Genomic DNA, 22,568 nt, shown 5'->3' on the forward strand with positions numbered 1-22,568 from the left:
AACTTTAGGTGGCAAACTAAGGACTAACATGTAGGTAAATATTTGAAAAGACATATATTTGATAAATCAGATAAGATAAATTTACATCAATGAAATGTATAAATTGACCAATTTGATTCACTTTCTTTATAGCTTTGTCCTGTGCTCCCAATCTCATGGAGAAGACGATACGTGGTTTCCCACATCTCAATGATTCCAATTATGTCAAAGACAGGTTTGGAAATACAGACAAACGAACGCCTCTGGTAGTACCGTAAGTACATCACATTCGAAGATTTTTTAAATATGAGACCAATATGTGAATAAAACGTTTACTATTCAAACATTCTGATAACTTAGTGCATAATATTATTTACAAGATGTGGCTATTGCTATGTAAAGCAATGGAATACCTCTGTGAATAAAATTATCCTAGCATGCACCATGAATAAGTTATTAGATCATTAGGAGCAAAAAGAAGGACACACTGTCCCAAAAGTTAGGATTCAATCATATTCTCAGTAAATAGTATATGTTACTAGGAAATGGACACATTTTCAGTTCATAAATAATGATTGATTTGGTTTAAATTTTACTTTGCTTTTCTGCCACATTTGACTAATCATAGGCATCCGCAGAATTTTTTCCAGGGAGAGGCAAGGAAGGTATTTTTTCCAGGGGGGGGGGGCAAACAAGGCACATTTTCCGTAATAATAGTGTTGTCCCCTCAAAAAACTTTGCTTAAATTTGCATTTATCATGTTCGTGCAATAATTAACAAATATTATTGTGGCTGAAATGAAATTATGTGTGTGAAATATATAATTTTTGATTGACTAATTGTGAAGATGAGGATGAGTGATGAAATTGATGAAGGGACATTCAAAAGAATGTCGAATCTGGGAACCCTGGCATTGTAGTATAGCTACTGCAACTATATATCTGCAACGGCTTCAGAATAATGAATTTTTAAAAATGATCACTATAATTACATAATTGAGTGCAGAACTTTGCACCATCAATTGTAGAGTAGTAGCCTACATTCCTTCAGGAGATAATAATTTCCATGGTCTTCTTTTCACAAATTAAAAAAGACATTCATGTTGATGCAGGTGTGACTTACTCACGTAGTATAAATTATTAGTACAATATTAAAAATATTTTATAAAATACTTAAAAGTACTTACGTTGGTGAGTATGTGGTTTCCGTAAAACTATGTTTCGGGATATAACTAATCCCTTCATCAGGTAGACATACTATGCCAATTTAATTATGACATTGGCTGCGTCGGATAAGGTGTGGATCAAGAGGTATGGTAAAAATAGGTAAAAAGGTTAAAAAAATGACTTAAGGCTGCTGAACGTGTAAAAGTGCCTTATTCCTACCATTACGTTAAAATCCTGATGGATGTATCCATAAAAACACTAAAACAATTATACTCGGAACATGTTAAAAACCACTTTTTCAGGAGTCTACCGAGTCTACAGCATCTAGCAAGCTACTCCTAAAAAAGTGGTTTTTAACATGTTCCGAGTATAATTGTTTTAGTGTTTTTATGGATACATCCATCAGGATTTTAACGTAATGGTAGGAATAAGGCACTTTTACACGTTCAGCAGCCTTAAGTCATTTTTTTAACCTTTTTACCTATTTTTACCATACCTCTTGATCCACGCCTTATCTGACGCAGCCAATGTCATAATTAAACTGGCATAGTATGTCTACCTGATGAAGGGATTAGTTATATCCCGAAACATAGTTTTACGGAAACCACATACTCACCAACATAAGTACTTTTAATCATTTTATAAAATATTTTTTATATTGTACTAATTTCATCTGCAAGACTGCTGCGAGTTGAGCATTTATCATGCTTAGCTACAGAGATAGCTGTTGTGTCTTAATGTACATTACACTCTTCAGACCTCACAGTATTTTTGAGTGTTTCTAAAAGTAAACGACCATTAGCATAGTAATCAATGTGTTTCATGTCTTGGCATTCTTTCTCTTTCAGAGACCTTCATGTTAGCAAAAGTAAAAGGATCTTATATTCTGTGCATGAATATGAACCTCTCTTAGACTCTAGTAACATGACAGTTGATGACTGGGTTGGCATTGCTAATGATATTAGGGTGAGTTCAGTCTTTTGTTATGTGATTTTGGGGACTTACGTATAATGGTTTATTCATTGTTTATTTATTCATTTTTCATCTTTTAACTGTGTTTGTATTTTCTGTGCATAACTGATGCAGAATTAAGTTGTATAATATAGGAAAAAACGAACTTATGCATAGATAAAGGAGAAGCAATTATCTATCACTTGAAAGTAATGCACATTTAACATCCTCTTTATTTAATGGCTGAATATTTGAGAGAAATACTTACTGATTGACAAACCAAAGCACTTGGAATATTACATAGTAGATGACCCAAACCAAACCAAAATAAAATCGGTTCCATTTACACCACTGAAAAAAACAACAAAAAAAAACGGACACTTGCATTTTTTGTGATAACACATAAATTCTGATTCGAAGGCTGACTAAATTATTGGAAATATATTCAATAGAAAACAAACTTTGAGGATGTTCTACATACATTAATAAGTTAAATTACAACAAAAACGAAAGTTTCAGAAAACTACCAAACTGAGAGCGTTATTCATAAGTAATTGCAATTCAGATGTATAAAGGTGTCCGTTTTTTTTGTCCAGCAGTATATATTTATTATGCCGATAAATTTTTATTCAGAAATTCATAGCATAATGCTGAAGATAGAATTTGCAAATTCTTCGTGCACCAACACACTTCAAGGAAAAGTAATATTTAAAGTATATTTTAATATTGTTTATATATATCTATTGCAGCTTACGTATAAGATGTTTGATGGATTTGTAGTTCTTCATGGCACCGACACGCTCTCGTACACAGCATCTGCTCTTTCCTTTATGTTGGAGAATCTTGGGAAAAGTGTTGTTATTACGGGGTCTCAGGTAAGAAGGGAGCTATTAGTTGTTATTAATTGTAATAGGGTACTTTTTAAAAAATATGTAGCAAAACTGATCTGATATAAAAAGCAACATTTCATTTTGGATGTAAATTATAGTTTTGCATTTTGTTGCATGTGACTGCTAATATTGGTTTTTGTCTTAAAGAAAAGTGTGTGCCAGAGGCGTGGCGTGCATGTAGCCGCTGTTACCGCAGGTAACACCAAAATATAAAGAATTGAAGAACCCGTCTTAAAATATTATTACGTACATAAACTGGTAATATTGTCGTAAGGTAAACATTGCAGACTGACATTTTTTCTGACACCGGCAAAAGCGAAGACGAGGACTGATCCGGTACCCTCCACAGGCAACATGAGGAAAGGGCCCTGAGCCCACGCAAGGAAGACTTCGCGTTGCGGCAAAGACTGACCACGAGAGGAGGGTTTATGGTATGCCTGTTTAGCCGGCGCAGTTGCCGGTGACCCTTACTGGAAACATACCAGTGTTGCCATATTCAATTGACAGAAAAGAGCTAAGTCGCCTAATCGGGTCTATCTTACTCTGAAGGTGTCCAGTCACACTGGGGAACGATGGCGCAGTGGTAGCATCGCCGCCTTATAATCAAGGGATTGCGGGTTCGATACCCGGTGGAGGCACAAGTGGTTCGGATCCAACTTTAAACTGTCCCGATTAGCATTACTGTTCATGAAGTGGACTTAAATCGCCAAATCAAAATTTAAAAAAATCAAATCACACTGGGGCAAAAGCAACCTACCAAGTGATATTTTGTATTTACACTAAATATCAGCGATTACGAAAGTCCTCTTTGTCCTTCTTCGACATCATGGTTTGATTTGATTTGATTTGATTTAGTTTATTTTACTTCGCGTTTTGTGCCTCTTGGCTAATTTGCGAAGATGGGGATGAGTGATGAAATGATGAAATTGATGAATGGACATTCACAAACAACCAAGCCCGACCAGGATTCGAACCCGGGACCCTTGGCGTCGCAGCACGATGTGCTAACCACTCGGCCACAGGGTCGGGCTCGACATCATGGGTGAGAAGGAGAAGAGAGGGATGGGTATGGTCAAGGGGTCCGCTGTCCTTCTAAAAATGTCAACCTAAAATTCTATATTTCACACATATAATATTATTTCGGTTACAGGAATTTGTGATAATTGTTGATAATACTGATTGAGATTGACATATGTTGTCGCAGGAATGCAATAATTTCGGATTGAAGCAATGTTTTTGAGGTGGTAGAACTGTTTTTGGGTGAAAACAATACTTCCAAGCATAATTTCCCGATTGTTATCTTAGCACGCTCTGAAGTGTCAGGTGCCGCAGGTTCGAATCCTCAGCAAGAAATGGTTATTTCAATGTTCGTTGTTATTATTTTACTTACATAATTATAAAAATTAATAATTACATACACAAAGAAATAATAATTTTATTTCAATAATTCACCATGCATCCTCATCGCAACGATTATCCTATAAAGCGAAAGCCTTAAAGGTACCAAAGGACGTAAAATATACGAAATAGTAGTGGTGTCAGAAATGAGATTTCAGTGGATTTAGCGAAACATGGGAGTGGGAGTAGTTAGGAAATAGATGAAGACTACATCTACTCTACATACGTCTTATTTGAAACGAAAAGTTTCGCGATTTGGGCAAATCTGGTTTCAAAAGAACTAAGATGGCAACATTAGTAGAACTGGACTTCTTGCAGGTTCGGAAGGAAATAATGGGGAAGGGCCGATGCTGAGAGGGGAGGGGGCAAGGAGGGTGCTTCACGTGTTACAAAAGTAAACAACGGTTTGTGGGAGGGACTGTGCAGTGGGAGTTTTGTGACTGGTGTCTTTCGTCTTTATGTTCTTTTCGGGCATTGTCAATTAATTAATGAAGCTTGCTCCGAGTTCCGAGGTGGCGGGTTCATCCTATCTGGACAGTGTGTGTAATCGTGCGATAGAAGATATTTTGAAGCAATCTTTCGGTTCGTTATTTTGCAGAAAAAAATCGAAATTGTGGCGAAAGGGAGGCCAAAGCCTATTTTGAACGATTTAAAAACCAAGTCGTCTGCTGGATATGACCGACATTTCAATGTTTCATGGTATAACGACTATCCGTGGTTATGTGGATGTGTGCAGTTGTCGAAACTCTTTTGTTAGCCATGTACTCTATTTTCAGGTGAAAAAAAAAATGTGTCGAATTCAGATGTGGATAACGTGGACCATGGCCATGACGCACCCAAAAATTCAAATTCAAATGAAAAACTTCTCTTTATGACAGCATCATGGAAGTTTTTTGATTTGATTTGATTGATTTTGCTTCGCTTGTGCCACTTTTGGCTAATTTGCGAAGATGGGAATGAGTGATGATACGATTAAATTGATGAATAGACATCACAAACGCCCATGCCCAAGCTAGGTTTCGAACCCGGGATCCCAGCATCATATAACTATTTTCAAAGTCGGATTGATCTGCTCTATAAGTAGCCTTCGATGTTTCTGCAAGTATCAAATTACATATTATTGTGTCAACAACCAATGTTTGCGATTTCACTTTAGTCCTTATGTCAACATTTTTTTTCCTGATTAATAACTTTACCAAAATCTAGTATTGAATTGCATACGTACCAGATTAATATTATATGAACTACTTGGAAGACATTGGGGGGGGGGGGGAGGGCATGAGGTGGGGAGGCGCCCAAGTCTCCCTTAAATGTCCTACTGATAACCGGTAACACTTTTAAAAATCCACGCCATGCCACTGGTGTGTGCATATATTTTTCATGGAACTGGGGCCAAATAATACAGAAAAATGTTTATTCATGGAAAATTTTATGACATTTTACTACATTACAACCAGAAAGGTAGAATGTATATAACACAAAAATATAATATCTGGGAACGTAAAATCAGAGTTCCGTGTATTTTGAAATTTATATTTAAAAAACAACATATAATTTTTATTTTTATGTTTGTAAGAAACAATTTGTAAACTGAAAGATTTATGAAATCTTTTATTAGAAATCATATCACAACGATTATCAGATTTTAACAATAATTGCTATATTAAAATGTTTATCTTTGTGTACATTTCCTAAGAAAAGAAGAGTGTAACCCTATTAAATACGCCTTACCCCTGGTGATGTAATTGAAAGGTACGTTATGACATGCCTATTATGTACATGGGACTTCTCTGATAGCATAGTGGTCATGCTGTTCCATTGCAATCAATGAGGCCTGTATTTGATATCCCATGGAGGTGCATTGCACAATGGTGCAGATCACACTTTAAATTGTAGGTCCAGTCCCTATTAGCCTATCTGTGCATATAGTAGACTTTAGACAAACAAACAAAACAAACAGGAACATGTGTTGCATTTTAACCTTTGATCACGGCATTCCAATATCATCCTCTCGATTGCTAGCGACATTGCTATGAAAACTGTGAGTGATATTGGTTTCATGGAAGAGAAAGGGTGGAAATCAAGTGAAGAAAGTGAGGAGAATGGCATAAACCAAAGTGAAATTGAGGAAGAAACACATTCTTCCATGGTAGAAGTACAATCTGAAAACAGGGATTGTGCTACAATCAGTCACGACACCGAAGATAGCAGTGAAAAGTGTAGTGAAAAAGTGAATGCTCCAAATGTACGGTCATCTCAACGGAAGAAGTGTACACCCAGTAAACTGAAAAACGATTTTTTATGGTAAGTGATAAGCATACTTATGATAACCAAATCCTCAATAAAAACAGCCTGCGAAACCAAGAAGGAACGATTACAGTTCTCCATAACAATGTACAGAGCATTTCCAACAAAATTGACCAACTGGAAATAATGCTAAGTGAGTGCACACCAGATATATTTGTAGTTACTGAACATGGTCTCAGGTCTGAAAACTATAAATTATGCACAATTACAGGTTACAATCTACATGCAGTCTACCACAGGTCAATTCAAAAAAGTGGTGGCACTGCGATCTTCATAAAAAATAGTGTACAAAATATCAAAAAAGTGTTAAACCTTGACAAATACTGTATGGAAAATATACTAGAAGTTAGTGGTGTAGAGCTTAATATAGGATTAGATACATTTAAGATTATAGCAGTATACAGATCACCAAACAGTGACATAAATCTCTTTGTAAATGCTTTGGACAACATGCTAAACCATTTGACAAAAAAACATAACAAACTATTAATAGTTGGAGATATAAACATAGATCTTCTAAAACAAGACACAAACTGTGCTCAATATTTGGATACCTTGAAGTCAAACAACCTAACTCAAATAATTCAAGAACCAACTCGAATAACAGAAAGTACAGAAACCCTGATTGACCATGTAATAACAAACATACAATCAAATCACATTAAAGCTGAAGTCCTACATACGCTTATCTCTGACCACACGTCTCAAAAAATTACAATACAAGGGAAAAGGTTAGAATACTCAAAAAGTTACACAATAGAATGTAGGGATACATGTGAGCAAAATATAGATTATCTTAAATACCTCTTACATCAGGAAAATTGGATAGACCTTTACCAACTAACTGACACGAATGATATCTGGGAATTGCTAATAAGCCACTTAACATATTATTTAAATGTAGCTTGTCCCAAAACAACAAAAAGAATATACCCTAATAAGAAGAAAGTGCCACTAACAGAAGAAATTGTACTTTTGAAAAGTAATATGAAAATAGAATATGAAAAATTCAGAATTACAAAAGACACTAAGCACCAGGAAAAGTACAAAAATGTAAAAAAACTATTCAAGAAAGCCATAAAGAATCAAAAATCAAATATTTTCAGTAAACAAATAAAAAAGTCTGTTAATAAACAAAAAGCCATTTGGAAAATAGTAAACAATCACCGTGTATCAAACACAAACAATGATAAAGCAAACATAAAAGTCATCAAGGATGACACTGAAGTAATTGACCCGAATATCATATGTAACTTATTCAACGAATATTTTATAAACTTAACCAACACAAACAGAGAGAATGAAAATAATGACAAAACACTAGAGATCCCAATCGAGAAATATCGGTCAAACAGTATATATATATCCCAGAAGTAAGTGCTAATGAGTTAAAAAAAGTTATACAAGGTTTAAAAAACAAAAAATCACACGGACCTGATGAATGGTCAGCTGAACTTATTAAATCCTGCTCAGAATCTATTTTAGAACCCCTGCTGTATGCAGTCAACAATTCAATAAAATTTGGTACATTCCCCAAAGTTCTAAAACACAGCACAGTGATACCCATATTCAAAAAAGGAGCTGCAACAGACATTGAGACCTACAGACCTATCTCCCTAACATCTGCTTTTTCAAAGATATTGGAAAAAATTTTATCAAATTATATTATAAAGTTTTGTAACAAATATAACATAATAAACAGAAACCAGCATGGATTCCAGAAAGGGAAATCAATAAACACAGCTCTAGCACAGTTAATTGATTATGTAACCGAAACATTAGAGAAACACGAAGCTGCAAACACTATATATCTAGATCTTTCCAAGGCATTCGATACGGTAAAACATGACCTGCTTATGGTCAAACTAAGCAATATAGGAATAAGAGGGATAGCTTATGAACTTCTACAATCTTATCTACAGGACAGAATGCAAATTACTCAAATAAGCTACAACATGCATGGTATAGTCACTAACTTTAAATCACAAAGTAGGAAAGTGTTAATGGGGGTACCCCAAGGATCAATCCTGGGGCCTCTGCTCTTTATTTTGTACATAAACAATGTACCAGAATACCCAAACACAAAAATTGTCACCTATGCCGATGACACAACTGTTCTTGCCAGAGGTATCGACCCTAGGAAGCTTGAAATAAACACTTTTATCACCATAAACCAACTGGCACAATACTTAACTTCACATGGATTAATAATAAATAACAATAAAACAAAATTTATGATATTCAATACAATTCGAAACATGGATTTTGAGTCACAAACACTATGCATAGACAATGTGCTCATAGAAACTGTATCTTCAGTAAAGTTTTTGGGAATAACACTAGATCAAAAATTAACGTGGGAAGAACAAATTAACAACATCTGCAGTAAATTATCATCTAATCTATACCTGCTAAAACAAATGGCTGAATATAATTTAACAGAAATTAACAAATGCATATATTATGGACTAATTTACCCCTATGTTGAATATGGCATAATAGCTTGGGGTGGATCATTTTATAATAATACTGTCAGAATACTGAGACTTCAAAAGAGAGCACTTAGAATAATGTACAAACTAGGCTGTAGGGAATCTTGCAAAGAGTTATTCAGGGAAAAACAAATAATGACAATATACTCCCTATACATCTATAAGGCTATAACGTTTGTTCTAAATACTGGAAGCATGACTAAAAATAACCAATTACACAACCACAATACAAGGGGGAAAGATAATTATTACCAGAACCAACACAGACTCAATATCTCAAAACAATCACCAATGAATGCCGGAAAAATATTCTACAACCAGCTGCCTCATGACATAAAACTGATATCTCCAAAAGATAATCAAATACAAACAATAAAAAAATATTTGACAGATAGAGCTCTCTACAGTATCGGAGAATTCATGGAACAAGACAATACAAGGCCAATGTACTAAAAAAGGTGTATTTTAATTGTATTCTTATTTCAATCATGCAACAATGATAATGTGTTTTTTTATTTTTATTGTAGTGTAATGAAGTGTATTTTTTTAATTTTTACTTTGGTGTAGTGATGTAATGTACTACGCAATGTTTCTTCTTTTTTGTTATGATGTACTTAACTAATTATTATTTCATTATGTATCTTGACGTTTTCCATGCCCTTTTAAACAAGGGTCAACGGAAGAAAAATAAAATTCAAATTCAAATCTTGATACCACAAGGTGGCTGGTTGAATTTTCTGAATTGAATTGTTCCTTTAAGTTCACTTTATGCACAGATAGGCTAATTGGGACTGGACCTACAGTTTAAAGTGGGATCTGAACCACTGTGAAATATGCCTCTACTGGGTATCAAACCTGGGACCCTTTGGTTACAAGGAGACTAAGTTAGCACTACACCATTGGGGAGGCCCTAGCCGACCCCCATGGTGTAGTGGTTAGCACATCGTGCTACGATGCCAGGGGTCCCAGGTTCAAACTCCACCCTGGGCATGAATGTTTGTGAGTATCCATTGATCAACTTCATCATATCATCACTTATTCCCATCTTCACAAATTAGCCAAAAGTAGCACAAGATTGAAGTAAAGTCAATCAACGAATCAAATCAACTCAAGCACTTGCTTCCATTAAGTGTATTTTAATTAAAATACATAGTTATTAATTTTTCCTGCTCTCAATATTGTTCTAATAAAATATGGTAACACTGGATTATTTTCCAGATTCCTTTGTTTGATTCCCGAAGTGATGGCCGTGACAATTTTCTTTCATCTTTGATTGTGGCTGGCAATTACATCATTCCAGAAGTAACGGTGTTCTTCAATAACAAATTGTTTCGGGGAAACAGAACCACAAAAACAAGTTCCACCCAGCTGAACGCATTTAATTCACCAAACTTCCCACCATTAGCTACTTTTGGCACTGCTATTGAGGGTGAGTTTCAAGACAAATGAAGCTAACATAATTTCATGTAAGTGTGTAGAAGGTGATAAGCTTTAGAAATAGTATTTCAAGCATGTGTGGTTCGCAAGAAATGCTTGTTTCTTGCAATAATAATGGTAGAAAGTTCAGATCATATTCATAAAAAGGTACGCTATAACATGGCCAGGGTTTTCTTGAATATTTTTCTGCATTCAATACTTTCTTTAAAAGGAAAACTGGGCCCAAATTTCTCGTGTGATAATTATGCATAGAATGAATGTCGAATGTAAAGAACAGATCATCTTACAAACAGTGTGATATTTTGGCAAACTTCCACTGGGGAAAATTGCAGGAACTTATTTTTTTAGCATTGGGTTATTATATATCAAGCATCGCCCTGGTGGGCTAAAAATTTGCAACCACAGTAGCAGCAGCTGAATCAGGATTTTATCCAGAACTTTCATCATGTAAAGGTGTATTTAGCACCAAAATGCTCAAAAATTAGTCTTCTGTGAAAAATATTCGGGACTGTGTGGATAAATCACTGGGTCAAATATTCCCCACTGGTAGTTAGTTGACTAGTTTTCCCCCAGCAAACATGGGAAATGAAATGAATAAATTATCTTTATCCTCAGTGTGCATTTTAATGATTTAGGTGCATACTAAATCCCTCCCAGAAAATATCACCCCATCTATCTGCTTGCCCCACTAATTTTTCTAAATCCCTAGGTTGCATTATCCATAGGAGGAGAGTTCTCCCTTATTCATCCCCTATTAATACAACCTTTTCAGCATACACAATTTCAAGCACAACAATACTAAAAAATCTGCCTTTGAAATCACCAATGATGGAGGAGATAGAATAATAGTTTGCTTTCAATCACCTGCATAGAGATATATGAAATATGTTGCTAAATGTTTATTGTATGATCAGTTATTAGAACTAACTTCCCTATTGAAGATGATGTTCCCTTTGATTAATTACTATGAGGGGAAGTCATGGACCACACACTGATGTAGGATAGCTGAAAATACCAGGTAACCAAGAAAGTTCATGCGGGTTTAGTACAAAGAAGAAAAGGTCCAAAACAAATGTGTTTACCTTATATTTATTCTTCAAAATATCCACCATCCGCTTCTACAACCTTCTCCCATCTTTGTACAAGCCTGTAGATGGCATGTTTGAAAAAGTCTTTGTGTAGGGCCGCAAAAAACTGCACCACCGTGTTTTCAACCTCCTAGCGAGTTTGGAAATGTCGATTGCGCATATGGTTGTCCATATACAAAAAAAGATGGTAGTCTGATGGAGCGATGTCGGGTGAATACGCTGTATGTGGCAGAAGTTCACAGCCGAGAGAAGAAATCACCTCCAGGGTTATCTTTGCTGTATGCGGTTTAGCGTTGTCTTGGTGGAAAATAACATGCTTCCTATTCACTAATGCAGGTTGTTTGTTTGCAAGCTGTTCGGCCACTCTTTGCAATTGCGCGGAGTACACCTCTTTGTTGATGGTTTTACCACTTTCCAAGAACTCATAATGCACAATCCCAGCCGTAGTCCACTAGACAGCACCTTCCGCTGATGAAGAGCAGGTTTTGCAGTTAAAGATATGGTGTCATTTGACGATAGCCAATGGTATGAGCGTTTCTTGTTATCGTACATTACCCACTTTTCATCACACGTCAAAATGCAGTCCAAAATTGGACAGTTGTTGTTCCTAGTGAGCAAGGAAGCGCAAATGTTCAGTCGTTGGAGACGGTTCGCAGCAGTCAGCTCGTGCGGGACACACTTACTCAGTGTCCTTGATTTTCCAAGCTCATGCAAGTGCACACGAATTGTTTCAGCACTTACCGCAAATCGTTGAGCAAGTTCTTGACACGTTTGACTTGAATCCTCTTCAATTGCTGCCTTCAGTTGGTCCACATCGAGAGATTTCGGTCTGCCCGATCGAGGTTTGTCTGCCAGTGTCTCATCGCCACTCGAGAAGGTCTGAAACCACTTTTGTGCTGTCCGTTCACTAATTGTACCTTCTCCAAATGCTGCACATATTTTTCTTGCTGCTTCCGCTCCTTTTGTGCCCAACTTGTACTCATACAGTAAACATGCCCTAATTACTGCATTCGACACAGCCATGGTTCACTGCGAATACTTGCTCCCGAACTATCGCTTGCGACCTGTTATCTACGTTAGCCGACGTGCCAAGGAATGAGCTTTCTGCCAATCACACATACAATGTACCCCTGGCGGCTGAACTGTTTACTACCCCACGAAAACTACGGGCAGTTGTAAAAACCGCAAGAACTTTCTTGGTTACCTGGTAGTAGTGAGTAGTTTCTAAAGGTGTCATTAGGTGGCAGCACAATCCAGCATGATGATATTCAGTTTGCATTTGCTAGATAGCATGGGCACCTCAGCTTAAAAATGGTGACCGTACTCAAGGATTGTACGTGGAGATGGTACGGGTGGAGGAGATGATTTGAGCTCACAGGTGAGTGACATCATAGCAACTGCAATAGTGTGTTCTCATTGTTCAGCCTACAGCATAATGCATATTGTTTGAATTCCAGAAAAGTGAGCGCATGGTGGCGACAAATTTTTCGCGTATGATGATGATGTTGAATGTGAGGTGCAACTGTCGTGGGGACAGCAGCCTAAATACTTTTATACAGCAGGTTTTTTTGGGGGGGGCAGCTAAAGCAACGGGATAAGTGTATAAAAGCAAAAACAGTTTTCAAGTCAGTATCTCACTTAGTAGTTTTTTAATAAACGTTTGTGACCTTCTTATTGACTTACCTATGTATGTGAGTTCTGAAAAAAGACTCCAAACTTTGAAGTCAATGAAGATATCTCTTCTTGCAATCTTTTCCAGAGTCTACCTGGATAAAACTTCATCATTCATTGCAGGATACGCTTCAAGGTGTTTTACAGTTACTTTGTTATTTCATTCTATGTATCTGAAATAGTGATGCAATGAAATTTAATTGTTTATTTATTACTTTTCAGTCAAGTACAAGTCTCTTTTCCGTCCATCCGCAATCGAGGAGTTCAGGGTCCATTCCACTATAAACCACAATGTTGGTTTGCTCAGATTATTCCCCAGTATTACCCATCAGACCGTAAGTTTGCAATATTATCTTGTGGTCACATTGGATTGAGTTTTGGCCAAAATTTTGCACTGCCATGTTCTGCTGAATTCGACGGGCGAACATTCTAGCGATGTGGTGCTCACACTCCATCAAGAAATATGCCAATGTTCTGGTAGAAGTTGATGTACAGAAGTGCACCAAAACAACCAATGAAAAGTTACATTCGAAAACCCTGTTCTGAAATTATTATTGGAGAGCGTGTAACAGTTGAGTTAATGATATTTATAAAGTTTTCATTATTATTATTTGTACATATATTCAATAATGAAAAACATAGTTAGTGCTTTGAAGCTCCCTTGTAATTTTAAGCACAATTACCTGGCTTCCGATTATGATAGTTTTTGATTCATGTGTTATCTAATTGTTTGTTTGCTTGTCTTAATTCTTAAGTCCACTTTATGCACAGATAGGCTAATCTGGACTCAGAGGCATGGCGTGCATGTAACCGGTGTAACCGCAGGTAACAGCAAAATGTAAAGAAATTAAAAAGTTGTTTCAATAAAATAATAACATTATTAAATAAGTTAACCGACAGCGTTGCAGTTGAGTGTATATTGCAGAGGACATTTTTTCTGCAGCTGACAAAAGCGAAGAGACAGGCCATTCCACTACCCTCAAGAGGCAACAAGAGAAAAGGGTGCCCACCAATGCAAGGGAACAGCGGGGAAAGACTTGGAGGCAAGTGTGCTAGGGGGTTATTCATATGCCTGTTTAGGGGCCCTGTTGCCGCTGCAGCCTACCGGATCAGCAAGTGTTGTCACATTGGATTTCCAGAAAAGAGCTAAATCCCGCCTAAAACGGGGATACTATTTCTCTGAAGCAACAAGAGCTAGACTGCAAAGCCAAAGCTGGATTTAACTACAACTGAGGCCATTTAGTAATAGACGAAAGATAAGTACTTGATGCGATTCGTGATTTGGAGAAACCTTGCTCCAAAAAACTAAGTTGGCAACAGTAGTACGTACGTACATCTGGACTTCCCTTCCACTGCTGGAGGAGGGGAATTCTGTCATCTGCTCAATGCAGAAACGTCAAACTGACCCGAATGTGTGGTTCTTCTTCCCCTTTCCACCTCTTTGCAAAGAAACAGAGATGGTTGACAAGGCTCGACTACTATTCACTGGATTTTCATGGTAACTCTCTCATGAGTGGTAATTCTTTCTAGGAGTAATTGTGGCTAAATAAATCATTGAGCGGATTGCAAAAAGAAAGAGAACAAAAAATCCAGATCAAAGGCATGTTTTTTTTTTTGGGGGGGGGGGGGGGTAGGGTGGAGATGATAACGTCTGATGGCTGGTAACACTTTTGAAAAAGTCACGCCACACCACTGTCTGGACTGGACATACAGTTTAAAGTAGAATCTGAACCACTGTGCATGTGCCTCCACCAAGTGTTGAATCCGAGACCTCTTGATTACAAGGTAACAACATTACCACTATGCCATCAGGAAGATCCTGCCATCTAATTGTATTGGCTCATAAAACAAGTCATTAAGGCTTTTATTGTACATTATTGGTGCCCAAATAATGTAAAAGTCAAGTTTAAATAGTGTACATCAGTACACTTCTGGTTCATTCAGCTGAAAAAAACAAAATGATTTGGTTTGAATTAGTTGGTCGGTGAAACACGGCTACACAGGCCACAGTAGCTCGGCTTCAATGTGACCGCCCATATATATTTGTATGGTGTTGTTTGTTCTGCCATTTTCTGCTGAAACCAGATCCGATGTGACCATTCTCTTAGAGTTTGTGCTAGGCATTAACAAATTGTTAACTTGTAAACTTGAACTTTCCAGAAGTAGTCATTACTTTCTATAATGCTCAGTATGAATCATATGATTTATTGTATTCCACTGACCATAATATAGTGGCTAATATGCTTTTGATAATACTGCGAGCATTTTCAAGAATTTTCATGCATTGTTTCTTGAAATGTGGTATCTTAGTGTTTATGGAAGGAAAAATCTCACTCTCAAAACATTGTGCGTTGAATGTAAAACAGATTTTTTATTTCTAACCTGACATTTCTGACTATTGCAGGTGAAAGCAATTTTGCAACCTCCCATTGTGGGCATTGTGCTGCAGACATATGGAGCTGGAAATGTTCCTTCTAAAAGGGAGGCAATTATTAATGAACTTCGTGAAGCAACCAAAAGAGGTGTCATAATTGTGAACATCACACAGTGCTCCAAGGGAAGCGTGAATCCAACGTATGAAACAGGCAAGGTAAAATTTTAGCAAGATATTTTATATTACTGAAAATTTGATTTTTCACATAAGAAAATTTCACACCGAAGCGACACGTCATGGAATCAATCACCATTCAAACGCAGGCTTGTGCAGCCTGTGAAGCTGCTACAGTGCGAACTGTTGGCTTGTTGCAGAGCACCATGTGTCACATGTCACTTTGGTCTGAAATCTCTCTTATGCATCATGTCTTATCCTATTATCATTATGATTTTCAAATGAATGTGTACATTCAGGTTAAAAATACAAGAGTTTCCCACTTGCAATTCAATTTAGAGGAGAGGTGAGCTACCTAATGAAAGCAGGTACTTATGTCGAGGAGCCTCAGTGCTGGGTCTACCAGCTGGGTGACCTGAGGTATCTTGCTTCCGAACAGGCCCTGGTTTGGATCCCACGACTTCAGGCAGGCGTGTAGTGGAATTGTTCCTCTTCGTGGTCTGCCACAGTTGCACTCCAGCAAACTTGAGGTGGGTTTTGTATCCTACTTGTGGACTTCTGGTGGACTCTCTGTGTTCTCCCCCTGACACAGGTTGTTTACCCCATTTAAAGTTCTCTCGGGGTTTGGGCAATGTCTAGGATAAGTTCTGGGCAAGGCTCGTAATGTGCCACCCCTGATAGCATGGACAGAACAAAGATATGGAAGGCTCTAACAGAGAAAGGAGTCAAAGGAGAGAGAGTGTGTAGACTGCAGAGCACATACAAGGCCAACCAGAGATGTGTGAAGACACCAGTGGGAAGAACAGAGTGGTTCATTATAAGTAATGGACTAAAACAGGGAAGTGCTCTTTCCCCACTGCTCTTCATAACTACAATGGATGAAATTAAGAAAGGGGTGGGGAAGATAGGAGAAGAAGAGATGAAGGCCCTGTTGTTCGCTGATGACTTAGTAATATGGGGAAACAGGGAAGAAGAAGTACAGAGACGAGAGAGATGGAGAGAGAGAGAAAGAGAGAAAGAGAGAGAGAGAGAGAGAGAGAGAGAGAGAGAGAGAGAGAGAGAGAGAGAAACATGGCAAGACATTGTTGAAAAAATGTTCACCTGAAATCACCCACCCCAGGAATCAATTTGGTTTGAGTTTATGTTTTAAGTCCACTTTATGCACAGTAAGGCTAATCGGGACTGGACCTACAGTTTAAAGTGGGATCCGAACCACTTGTGCCTCCACCGGGTATCGAACCCGGGACCCACCCCAGGAATCAAACCTGGGTTTCTTGCACAGTAGTCAAACATCCTACAAATGGGATGTCCGAAACATTTGATTTTATCCCATACTCACAATATTGAGATGGCGACTAGAATTAGGTCAACTCAGTAGCTTATCCAGAAAATCATAACTAAAAATATCATGATTCTCTTGTTAGTTCATCATTACTATAATTGCCATTTTCATAACATATGCAAGCATATGCAAGACAAAGGAAATTCCAAGCGATAATAATTGTTTCAGCAGTAAATTATGCACTTACTTATCTACAATCTTTCTCAGGCTCTTTCAGAAGTTGGAGTGATTCCTGGAGCAGATATGACTCCAGAAGCAGCTCTGTCAAAATTGAGTTACGTCCTTTCCAAAGATGAATGGGATCATGATACAAAGCTAATGGTAAGTTTAGTACCTCAGTATTCTATAATGACCACAGGGTCATCTTTCCCCATTATTAAATAGAACGGGGAACGTAGGTGACACACATATAGCTAATACTATTAAATTCCATGGCAGCGTAAATTAATGTGTTAATTTTATTCCATTTCCATTCAGGCCCGTAGCCAGGAATTCTTTGTAGGGGGGGCGAAGTCAATCATAGAGGGGGCAATTTCTTAATATATTGTGTCGCATTGGCAGATATAGCAGGGTACACAGAGGCACTTGCCCCCTCCCCCAAAAGAGGTAAGTAACATAAAAGGGATGATATCTTGAAACTGCAACGAACAATATCGAGCAACATCAAATAGCAATATTTCGATAATATTTTAAAGAACGTCAAAGGCAGGAAAATATGTCAAAGTGAGGAATGACTACTTAGAAATGTAGACATAACCCCTCCCTTTCGAAAATCCTGGGTACGCCACTGCAAAGAATATAAAGTTTAACATAGGCTAAATAAGCTAATAGGGACTGTATCTACTTGATATTTACAGGTTGATAATGTTAATAGATGATTATGTACGAACAGCTTTCGGCCTCTCTGCAAAACTGATTAGGCTAAGGGAGCCCTTTATAATTCATGCTTCATAATTATTCTCTCTAGTTTCCAGTATGCACGATTTTTACTCACAAAGGAATCTATCGTGAATCCAACAACACCATTGTGTTGTTTTATGCAAGAAAAATCGAATTACTTTAATTAAATAATAATGGTTACATATTATCTACACTTTGATGAATTGTGTAAAAATTTGTAATACATTTTTTTGTACTTGTTAAAACATTAAAACATAGGTCCCTTAGTCCACCACGGACTCTATTTCCTTCAATCTTGACTCTTGAATCACTACAGACAATGTTTGCTTACTGCTTACGTTAACCATTTTGTAAAATATTGTGTGAATATTATTATATTATAGTTGAAATACATGTATTGACACCTGACTTCTTGGATTACAGTGTCATCATTAATATTTCATATTAAGTTTCATAGAAAGAAATTGTTTTAATAGGGCGCAAATAACTCGACGGGGCGCCATGGCATTCTCTTTATTTTTTTATTATTTTTTTTTTTTTTTACTATAGATCGTTTGGCTCCCAGGGCCGACTCCCGCCGCCCCATAGTTATGGCTCTGAACTTTGACTATAAGAACAGCAGATATTGCGAGCGAAGCGAGCAAGAAAATTTTACAAATTGTATTTTTATTTGTATAAAATTTGAAATGGAAGGGGGCAATTGCGCCTTTGTGCCCCTTGCAAGTGCCCTTGGCCGTCTGGAAGAAAAATGCAAGGAAGACGTAAAAACGAATTCCATCATGAGTATCCAATTGCCCTGCTATTCTTAGATTCTCCTAGTCTTGTTTTTTACTTCAATGTTTGCTTCCCCTAGAATGGACTTCCGTCCAAGGTCGGGGTGGGGGGACAATGCCCCCTGCCCCCCTGTGGTTGCGGCACTGTTTATGAGTGTGTCTTCGTTAATTTCACGTCATCACTCAATGTTGCGATTAGCTAGAAGTGGCAGAAAAGCAACGCTAAGTAACAAAAATCAAATATCCACTCCCTCTCTCTACCACATGAATCACTATTACCAAAAGGTAGACTTGGGAAAGAAAAATTTAAGCAGTTCCAAGTTCATAGCAAAACATCCAAGGAAAACATCCGACACCTTTAGGCACTTTTAATACAAGAGTACTCGAAATGTCACAACTGTTCTAGATACTGAAAATTCCGAAATCATTTTCCGAAGTCTGAATCTGGAAGGGAATTCCCCTCCCCCCTTCAATCATGAAACGACATTATACGGAATCCCATACACCCTAATAAATCACAAAATCAATAACTGTCTTTGTTATGTTGCTAGAGTAACATATGATATAATTGTAAAGATTATTGAGAGTTTTAGGTAGGAATGTGTTCTGTATTTTTCACAGGGGGGGCAAAGGAGGCTCTCAGGGGGGGCAGTTGCCCCCCTTGCCCCCCCTCTAGCTACGGCCCTGTTTCCATTATAGAGCTGACTGGTATTTGTAGTAATACTAAAATGTTATTTTTGTTTACAGAAGTAACAATGATTGCTATACTTTATTTGCCTTACCTTGCTAAATTTAGAACTAGTAAATTATTCAACAGAAAAACAGGCCCGTAGCCAGGAATTCTTTGTAGGGGGGCGAAGTCAGTCCTAGAGGGGGGTAAACTTTTAATATATTGTGTCGCATCGGCAGATATAGCAGGGTACACAGAGGCACTTGCCCCCTTCCCCAAAATAGATAAGTAGCAGAAAAGGGATGATATCTTGAAACTGCAACGAACAAAAAAAAAAAAGTCGAGCAACATCAAATAGCAATATTTCGATAATGACCTTTCCAGATTGCCAAGGAATATAAAGTTTAACATAAATAGGCTAATAGGGACTGTATCTACTTGATATTTACAGGTTGATAATGTTAATAGACGATTAGTATGTACCAACAGCTTTGGGCCTCTCTGCAGAACTGATTAAGGGAGCCCTTTACAAATCATGCTTCATAATGATTCCCTCTAGTTTCCATTATGCAAGATTTTTATGCACAAAGGAATCTAACAAGAATCCAACAACAAGAAAAATCGAATTAATTAAATAATAATGGTTACATATTATCTACACTTTGATGAATTGTGTAAAAAATTGTAATACATTTTTTGAACTTGCTAAAACATTAAAACATGGGTCCCTTAGTCCCCCATGGACTATTTGCTTCAAAGGGGAGACTCTTGCATCACTACAGACAATGTTTGCCTACTGGTTACGTTAACTATTTTGCAAAATATTGGGTGAATTGAATTCTATTATATTATAGTTAAAATACATGTTTTGACACCTGACAAACAAATAGGAATCAATTGATTGAACAATCACTTCTTGGATTACAGTGTCATCATTAATATTTCATATTAACTTTCATAGAAAGGAATTGTTTTAATAGGCACAAATAATTTTACAGGGTGCCATGGCATTCTCTTTAACATTTTTTTTTTTTTCATATAGATCGTGTGACTCCTAAGGCCGACTCCCGCCACCCCATGGGAACCCAATCGCCGCCACTGGTCAATACCTTTCTGAATAATCTGATGTAAGCAAAATGCCAAACTACCCAATTCTGGAGGTCCAATATTCTGTTCATTATGTAATGTGTGAAATGTTTATTAATTCTGTGCCGAATTGCGTAACAAAATTTACCCAAGTGACAAGTGCACAATTAAATGACAGTTACTTGAATATTCAGAGAGAGAAAGAAAAAGAAGAGCAAAGTTTATCTTGCATACATATGTGACACAGCAACAATAATATTGTCTTCATTCCTCCAATTGTTACACATTATATATCTTTTACACAGTGGTCAGAAGTAGCGAGCTACTTGCAGCGTTGCTACTGTAGCTAGCTACAAAATTCCTGTAGTTGTAGTGAAAATTTCGCTACAGCTACATTTTTTCTCAGCATTTTGAGGTGAATTTTGAATGTGGCAACAGCGTCAGAAAAAATCGACAATAACCCTTAATTTTGCAGGAGGTTCATAAAGACAGTCTATTACATGGAGGTACAGATTATCTAGATTGTAGATTATAGATATCTGCGTAATTTATTTAATTAGTAGGTGAATAATTCAGATATCCAGATAACTAACTGACATATATGAATATATTCCTGCTAACAGCTACGTTTTTTTTAGCTGCATCGCTATTTTGGGGAGAAACATGCCTCGTTTGCTGCACCACTGGAAAAAAGTGCCTCGTTTGCGTCACCCCCCCCCCCCCCCGGAACAAATCCTGGGGATATTCATGGTGTAAGAGAGACCAAAATGTCATTAATTGCTGTGTAAGACACAACTTGCAGTGCAAAAACGAGCGATAGAATTTCCACTGCACTGACAAGGGAATAGTGCCAGCAATAAATGGCTCAGTACGTTAACAGCATTGATCATCGTCAGTATGTAGGATCTCACCAGCAAGAAATTATTGTTACAAGAATGATAGAGTTTCTGGAATTACAATTATTTTCGAGATAGTATTTGTTCACAAATTTTAAAATTACAATACGTTTAGAGCACTCAGATTTACACGACAGCTTCCTCAATAATTTTATCATATTGCAAAAAGTATGTACGAGTTATTGACTTTCCTGCAGAAATGACAATTTTCTTTAGTTAATATACATAGTTTTCAAATTTATGTATTTCTCCTACTTTTGCGTCACTTTTCTGTAACTTTTGCTAATCATGACATCATCATCATCATCCTTCACTGTTTCCTGCCTCTGGCTGGGTCGGCATAGAAGTCAAGCCTCTCCATTTTTCCTGGTCTTTCACAACTCCTCTCTTTCCAAGGTGTTCCAATCTTGTCTCCTAACACTCCACTATCTGCTCTTTCCACCGACATCTTGGTCTCCCCCTTGGCCTTATTCCCACTCCTTGTGCATTGTAAGCTCTTACTGGCAGTCTATCTGCACCATCCTCTTCATGTGTCCGAACCATCTCATCTGTGCCTCATCTATCCTGTCCTGAAGCTTCACCACCCCCACTGTTTGTTGGATCTCCTCATTCCTTATTCTATCCCTTCTAGTCTTCCTCAAAAGACTCCTTAAAAATGTAATCTCCACTGCCTGCATCTTTTCTTTGTCTCTCTATGTCATTGTCCAAGTCTCTGCTCCATACATAATTATTGGCACATAGTATGTGTTACATATTACCTTCTTGCATTTCATAGGTACATCCCTATTCCATATTAATCTTCGAATGCTTTGATATAGTCCACCACCATTCATTTGTCCTCTTCTGTTTACCTCCTCATCTATTCTTCCACTTCTCTCAACCATGACAATGAGGATAAATGGTTTATTTAATTATTCTCTTATCTATAGTCGCTTTCTGCCACTTTTGGCTAATTGTGAGAACGAGGAAGAATG

The 22,568-nt window shown here is 37.3% G+C and overlaps 1 protein-coding gene across 2 annotated transcripts in view; it reads left to right on the forward strand.

Moving 5' to 3' along the window:
• Positions 1 to 22,568, forward strand: part of LOC145999948 (L-asparaginase) — a 56,405-nt gene that overhangs the window by 23,724 nt on the left and 10,113 nt on the right. For both annotated transcript variants that reach the window (XM_083137234.1, XM_083137233.1), the window contains exons 2-8: positions 133 to 253; positions 1,994 to 2,111; positions 2,846 to 2,971; positions 10,402 to 10,612; positions 13,602 to 13,714; positions 15,784 to 15,969; positions 17,477 to 17,590. In XM_083137234.1, coding sequence (XP_082993360.1) covers positions 156 to 253; positions 1,994 to 2,111; positions 2,846 to 2,971; positions 10,402 to 10,612; positions 13,602 to 13,714; positions 15,784 to 15,969; positions 17,477 to 17,590 — 966 coding nt within the window. In that variant the 5' untranslated portion in view covers positions 133 to 155. The remainder of the gene's footprint in view (positions 1 to 132; positions 254 to 1,993; positions 2,112 to 2,845; positions 2,972 to 10,401; positions 10,613 to 13,601; positions 13,715 to 15,783; positions 15,970 to 17,476; positions 17,591 to 22,568) is intronic.

The sequence above is a fragment of the Lepisma saccharinum genome, chromosome 16, assembly GCF_977018435.1.
Source record: "Lepisma saccharinum chromosome 16, izLepSacc3.1, whole genome shotgun sequence".
NCBI classification, from domain to species: domain Eukaryota; kingdom Metazoa; phylum Arthropoda; class Insecta; order Zygentoma; family Lepismatidae; genus Lepisma; species Lepisma saccharinum.